At 36.2% G+C, this 7354-nt stretch overlaps 2 protein-coding genes across 3 annotated transcripts; one reads left to right on the top strand and one right to left on the bottom strand.

Moving 5' to 3' along the window:
* Nucleotides 1-520: 520 nt before the first annotated feature.
* Nucleotides 521-3377, bottom strand: Tsp97E (Tetraspanin 97E). Of its 2 annotated transcripts, XM_018036124.2 has the most exons (7): nucleotides 3075-3374; nucleotides 2599-2766; nucleotides 2426-2524; nucleotides 2243-2359; nucleotides 2054-2179; nucleotides 1765-1892; nucleotides 521-1616 (listed from the first exon to the last, which is right to left on the bottom strand). In XM_018036124.2, exons 1-6 carry the CDS (start codon nucleotides 3132-3134, stop codon nucleotides 1818-1820), a joined length of 645 nt encoding a protein of 214 aa, XP_017891613.1. In that variant the 5' UTR covers nucleotides 3135-3374; the 3' UTR covers nucleotides 521-1616; nucleotides 1765-1817. The 2 variants fall into 2 exon arrangements, with proteins under 2 accessions (XP_017891613.1, XP_026675001.1); XM_026819200.1 differs by having other exon boundaries at nucleotides 2054-2359; nucleotides 3075-3377.
* Nucleotides 3378-4808: 1431 nt separating this feature from the next.
* Nucleotides 4809-7162, top strand: LOC108631903 (facilitated trehalose transporter Tret1). The gene is made up of 2 exons (XM_018036120.2): nucleotides 4809-5367; nucleotides 5533-7162. Exons 1-2 carry the CDS (start codon nucleotides 5283-5285, stop codon nucleotides 6909-6911), a joined length of 1464 nt encoding a protein of 487 aa, XP_017891609.2. The 5' UTR covers nucleotides 4809-5282; the 3' UTR covers nucleotides 6912-7162.
* The last annotated feature ends 192 nt before the right edge of the window (nucleotides 7163-7354 follow it).

Below are 7354 nucleotides of genomic sequence, written 5' to 3'. Positions count from 1 at the left end.
CCGTATTTTTTAAACAAATAATGTTGGGGACAGGCTGCTGAATACAGAACGAATGGTCACCGTAATTATATTAAGCAATATATTAAGTACTAAATTACGTACGCGTGTTTATTACTTCTTTAATAGATTTTTATTCCAATTTCTCTTTACTATTTTGATTTATTTTATTGTTGATCTCTTAGACCGTACGATGAAAATTTTCATTTCAGATCATTTAATAATCACGTGTACGAAACAATATATAATTCGATTTATCATTAGTTTTATATACGATATACGTTTCTCTTAATTCTAATCAATACTATATATTTTCTGCTCGGAAAATTCATGCTGCGAATTGGTGGATGTGCAATTATCGATGATCCACAATTTGAAAAGAGAAATAGGAACTGAACTTGGAATGTTTAGAACAGTGTGCATCTATTAAACACACTTATTGCACTTACTGTTATAATGTATGATATGTCGAGTCTAAATTATAATAGGGTAATTATTATTGTACAATAATTCAGGAGCTAAATTATTGTATAATAATTGGAAAGCTTTAATTGCAATTTTGTTCGAAAGCTTGGTACATAAGGTTCAGGTATACAATCTAAGAGATTCTTAAAATACGATACATAAATTACAGGAAGCTGTGATTAATCTATAAGTGACGTACTTTTACGGTAATGACATTATTATTATATATACGGCAGTATATTATGATAATATGTCAGGATAAAAGATTCCTAAGCATAGTGTCTTGATATCGCGATGTAGCTTATAGTTCTTGCTATAGGATTAATATATTTGATTGATTAACGAAGTACTAATCACTAGTATTTTATAGTTTGAAACGAATTTGCGTATTTTCAATAAAATAATTATATTCTAAATTTGTCCGATTAATTTGATAGAGTGAAATTGTTTTTGATAAGTTCATGCGTTATATGCATTATTTACGAGTAGATAGTTCGAAAGAAGATTATTATATGGACGTTAAAAAAAATGATTGAAAATGAGAATAAATCGAGACGCATCTAAAATATAGGAAACATCTTATGATAGTAAAGTATTATTTATTTAAAGAAACAAAAGGGAAACAAATCTCCTATTAAGGACAAAGACAAGTTATTATTTACGACAAATAAAGGAAATCAAATTTCGTAAAAACACGCTTGCATAAAATATCTAAATATTAAACTACAAGGCGCATTGAGGCTTAGAATAATTGTCCTAACTGGATGACTAGAGCACACATTTCAGCTATCGTTTGTCTAATCCGTTCTAGAAACTATGACTTCGTTTTTCAAATGTTCTGTTCCTTTTTTTCTCGTTGAGCATTTATGAACTGCCGCGAAAGACAAACAGTTCCTTGATACTTGCATCATACGATGCAAATTGTTGTCAGTACTGCAAAATAGAAAATGAATTCTCCGACTCTCCAGCAGTGAAACATTGTTAATGAACCAAAGCGATTGAAATTAGAGATTCATCCATCGTTTAAAGTGAAAGGGGGAAAGATGTTTTCTATACTTAAACCATAGAAACTATGTTCATGCTACGAAATAAACAGCTTTCTGAATCGGATTCAATTGATTTCTGAAACGTCTTGCCAAGAAAGCTGCGATCACCTGGAAAATAATTATCATCTTTTCAATTAATCACCTTTTAAATTTAGCGAAACTAACTGATCCGGATTGAACGTATGAGGTCATGTTATGTACATAAAGTGATCGATGAGAACTATTTTTCTAAATATTTTAACGTGAGAACACCCACCATCTATTAGGAGGATCATATGAGGTGACAGAGGACATAGCGATGCTATTAGACTAGAGGAAAGCACTAGGATTAGCTCGTGGGTCTTTCTGGTTCCTGTATCGCACGGTCAACCAAACACCAACAAACTGTAACGGTTACATAAGTTAAAACATGTAAAATAAAACATTGTTCATTCGAACGAAGTGAAACAATTCACAGATGTAACGTTTCAAAAGCAGTATCGATTTTTCACATTGGATTAATTTAAGTGAACAGCATGAAAATAAAGTAGCATGTTGGTCCTTACCTCTGTAAAGCTGAAGAACAATCCTATGCTGCCACACAATTTAAAGGCATAGTCAATGGTAGATTGTAACTTTTGCATGCACGGGGGACATTCGCAATCGGTTTCCGTAGGGTACAGACAACATTTCTGAAAAGATTTAATCAAAAAATGAATCATTTTCATTACTGCATATACGAAGATTATACTTACAGCTTTGCAGGCTATTGCCTGATCACTTTTGAACGAGATTACAGTTTCATTGAATCCGCAGCAATTGAAGGTTTCCTCAACCTTGTCCCTTAAATCATGACCAACACGTGTCCAGCCCTAAGAATGACAGTAATAACATAAAGTTACTTTTACTGTAATAAATTTGTATAATGAATATTATACCTGTTCTGCCAATTGTTCTTGTTGCTTGGTATTCACAGCAAGACAAGCACAAGCGATGCTGAATTGAATCAAGAATAACAGGAAGAGAATGAGCATGTACTATATAAATATTAAGGATTGTATCATAGCTCATTCCTAAAATGTTCACTAATTATTCATTAACAAAAGGATACGAAGAACAGTAGAACTTGATGGTGTTTAACAGCACCGATTAAGCCAAGTATAGAAATTAGAATCAGAATAACACCACATGCTAGAATGCCTCCAATTATAGGGAGATTAGTGACTAACGCAGAAGCTCTCCCATAAACAGCGACACCGATTAAAATAAATGCAACAACCTGAAATATTAACATATAATTGAATACAAACACAGTATAGATCCTGATGTATTCATTGTTATCATTACTCCACCAATTATATTGATTATCAAGTTATATATATCATCATGTATCAAAAATCCAATCTCCGTCTATTTGCGTTTGTTTAATCGCGAGATAAGCTGATTTTTTCGAAGACGGAGACGATCTAAAGAGTAATTCGGATCGTACAAGCATCACTTATTTATAGTGGAATAAGACACGGTTAAATATAAAATGTGTATATTCGTTGGAAGTGGTAGACAGCAACCCCGTTTCCGGGAGCTTACGATGTAAAGGATGTTTAGCGCCGTCAATGCGTTCTTGGAGCACGTAAAGCCGCCGCACATCTTCGTAAATGGGGCTCTGTTCCCTTTCCTCGTACGATACACCCGCGTGTGGGCACGTCGACCCGTCAGATCACTCTCTTCCAGGAATTACGGACGCTTTGTTGCTAACACTGGGGATTAAAGAAAAATGCATGCGCGTTGGGCAGCGTTGGGTTCGCCGTCGTACGTGAACTAACAACTCCGCCGCCCCTTCGGAGTATGCAAACACTTTACGACTGGTTTTCTTGCACCCACCGAGCCACTGCAACCAACTCGAATGCCCGAACGAGTTCGAGATCTCGAAACCGCGGCGCGAAATTTCAGAACGTCGTTCTCATCTGCGCACGGAAGTAATTCATTTTTTTCGAATCATAATTTGGAGATTGCAGATTGTTTACGTAGATTATGTTTTATATGCCAACTTTGATAAGCACGTAGCTGCGATCAAGCAGAATTAGCTACTGAATTTGCCGAATTACAGGTTTGGAAGTAGACACTTTTAATTATTTTATATGAAATAAATGGGTTTTAAATAATAATTTCTATTACAAAATAGACGCAATACGTATTCTACTTTTGGTATATTTTATATATTACATAGTGTTGACTTTAAATAGTTTTGACTTTAACATTACTGACATGAATAAAATCAAGACCAGAACAAGCAATTCTCATTATATTCGCAATTTTATTATTCTGCTAGTCAATCCCAGTTTATTCAGTTGTTGAATATGTACTATAGGATCGTGCAATCTAATAATCCGGCATATCTAACAATTGGCACTGAAGAACATGCTTTCGGAATTCAAACTTTCAAATGCTTTATTAGTTGAGACAATAGGCATATTTTCACTGTTTCGTACGACTCTCAATGCTTCCGCCTTGTCGAGTCGCTGATTCAAATCTAATTGAGATGGAAAATAACTCGTTCAAATGCGTATTTCTGTTGACGAAGCGTTCAAGATTTTCCATTGATATTTAAATGGACGTATACAATGTAAAATATTCATTACGTCGAGGTCTATTTCGTTTTCATGACAAAAATTATAGGCATCATAAAGCTATCATGATAACATGTGCAAAGACTAGGCGTTCTTTGCACAAAACTCATACTCGTCAGATAACGCATAATGTGTATGCGTTTATTTGCGCCTGTGAGACTTGTGTAAAATATTTGAATGCCATTTGTATTTCTACTCGTTGAACTGCCGACATCGTAAATTTCAATTTGCGCATATCTTTTTACGAAAAGTTGACAGAACTCAATGGAATTACGTAAAAATATAATTACCGTAAATGTCGTTCGATAAAAATTTACTAAGTGGTAATAAAGGGTCAGCATTATCATACGACATTACATAAACATTTTTGCGTAATGCGCCTCCTAAATATTATTCCGGTTTTCTACGAGCGAATCCAAACAGAATATTCTCGCATTATACATAACATCTACAAGTATTTCGTGACACTAGATTCGTTATCTGACCACTTTAATAAATCTCTTATTCACAAGTTGTATCTTGAGATCGGTATTTGTATTTCAAAAATGATTATCATGTTTTAAAGTATATATTTTGACTATCGAAAATAAGATTGTCAAATCTTCATACTCAAATCGAACTTTAATCTTCTACATTTTCAAATTTATATATTTTACATATATTTATATTTGAAAAATTGAAGTTGTTTGTCTAATTAAAAATATGATAAGATATCTTCGAACACGGTTAAACTGCATTTTAATTACCTCTTTTCACCCACTCTTGGCTTTCCACTAATGTAGTCAAATGAGACTAGTAGCGTAGTGAACATTACGAGAGATTCGGTTGTGATAACAAGACAACTGATAAAACCGACATATAAAATGTAGTACATCGCGATTAAGCTTCCAGTCCGTCTATAATGCGTTAAAAAGAGGCACGAAGGAGGCCAATACAAAATCATTGTTCTTCCTGGTGGCTTTATTACGTTTCATCGCTATCTCTGTAAGTTTCGCGACAACTATTATCGTTGATCAACACGAAACCTAACTTCCTAAATCTCATAAATTTGATTATTATCACATTTTATTATTTAAAGCGAATATTTGTATTACACAAAAAATGCAATGAAAACAAAACAGTTAAGATGTGTAATAAATGAGAAATATGAGACAATTCAATTTGATGAATGTTACAGTCCGTAAAAGAAGAAATAAGAAAGATGAACAAATCGCAAATCAAATGGTTGCCACAATATTTAGCTGCGATTACAGGTATTCATTTAATTATTTATTATTGACAAAACAAATGCCTCGATCGATCATTATAACATTTTACATTCAAGTTCTTACCTCGATGATATGCAGAAGTCATATTCATTATACATTCACGTCTCTTTTCGTACACACGACGTTCAATATTTTCTTCTCTCCTCATAGCCACCTTGTCCGCGGCTATTTCGGGTACTCACATCGGCTGGACATCGCCAATATTACCAAAATTAAAGTCTCCAGACTCCCATCTGGTAATAACCTCGGACGATGCCTCGTGGATCGCCTCGCTCGTTCTCCTCGGCTCGGTACCGGGCAATATACTCGCCGGTTTCATCGTAGATTGGTTCGGTCGTAAAACGTGCCTCCTGTTAGGTGGTATCCCACTCACCGTTAGCTGGATCCTAATTATCTTAGCCTGGGAGCCTTACATCCTGTACGTGTCGAGGTTCATCGCTGGCATCGGGCTCGGCGTTGCGTACGTGGCGTGCCCGATGTATATCGGCGAGATCGCCGACAAGAACATCAGAGGCTCGCTGGGTTCTCTCATCAAGTTGATGGTGACTTTCGGCGAGCTGTACGCCCACGCGATCGGTCCGTTCGTCTCGTACGAGGGTCTCGCGTACAGCTGCAGCGCGATATCGGTGATCTTCTTCCTGACGTTCATCTGGATGCCGGAATCACCGTACTATTTGCTGATGACAAACCGCGAGGACCAAGCGATGAGCAGTCTCAAGCAGCTCAAGTGGTACGCCACGGAGGACGAACTTGAAGAGGACATGGAGCAGATGCAGAAGACCGTGGTACGCGATCTAAGCGACAGAGGACATATATGGAATCTATTCGACACGCCAGGTAACAGGAAAGCGGTTTTGATCGGGTTCGGTCTTCAGTTCGTGCTGCAGTTCAGCGGTTTGGCCGCGATCGAGTCGTATACACAAGAAATGCTTGAGGAGGGCGATAATGGTTTACCTGCCCCAATAGCGGTGATTGTCCTCAGCGTCGTTCAATTAATAGCCGGCGTCGGGGCCGCGGTTTTGGTAGATAGATTAGGACGCAGACCGCTGCTCCTTGTTACGACGTTACTCTCTGGATTAACTTTGACAGTCGCTGGGACGTTTTATTTCCTGAAATTCTTCGTGTTGATAAATGTGTCCAATTTTGGTTGGGCTCTTCATGTCTCTGTAATATTGTACGAATTGTTCGTCGCGTTAGGTTTGAACCCGTTGTCTTACATGATGCTTGGGGAACTTTTTCCTACAAATATCAAAGGAATTGCTGTGTGTACTGCGAATGTGTGGGCCTCCTTATTAGCGTTCTTCGTTTCGAAAATGTACCAAGTCGTTTCGGATTCTTGCGGAATTTATACTTCTTTCGGTTGGTTCGCGATAAGTTGCTACCTCGGGATCGCATTCATACTTTTCGTTGTCCCGGAAACGAAAGGAAAATCGTTGTTGGAAATACAGGAGGAATTGAATTGCAAGAGGAAGAGCCAACGCAAAGGTTTTAAAAATAATCAAGAAATTCGTATCAGCACGATCAGTTAAAGAGAAACAGTAAAACAATGGTTCCGATTTCTATTCTTAGCCCAAATAATACTTCAATCGATCAATCAAAGCAAATCCTTATTTTTATTACGTCGAGAAGGAATAGATTTAATAATGCCGATATGATGATTTCATTTATTTTAAATTTTCTGCAATTCAAGAAGAATTATTAGCATCGATAAGTAAAATGTAAACTTTAAAGAATTTTCAACTATTATGCAAAATATTACAAGTCAATTTATTGCATTGACAAAGGCACGTTCATTTATGTTTACAATATTGCAATTTAAATTTTATTTAATTAATTATTACATTTCTACATTATGTATAATTAAATTATTAGTGAACCATTGTTTTAGCACGTTCCCATAGAATCTCTAAATGGCTTTTAACGAAACAGTACCTTCCCTGTATCCCGTGAAATCTGCGCTTGTGTGGAAAGT

This window comes from Ceratina calcarata, unplaced genomic scaffold (genome assembly GCF_001652005.2).
Source record: "Ceratina calcarata isolate Rehan_Ccalc_2016 unplaced genomic scaffold, ASM165200v1 scaffold97.2, whole genome shotgun sequence".
In the NCBI taxonomy this organism is placed as follows: domain Eukaryota; kingdom Metazoa; phylum Arthropoda; class Insecta; order Hymenoptera; family Apidae; genus Ceratina; species Ceratina calcarata.
The sequence above is the reverse complement of the archived record's forward strand: the minus strand, read 5'-3'. Positions and strand labels throughout refer to the sequence as shown.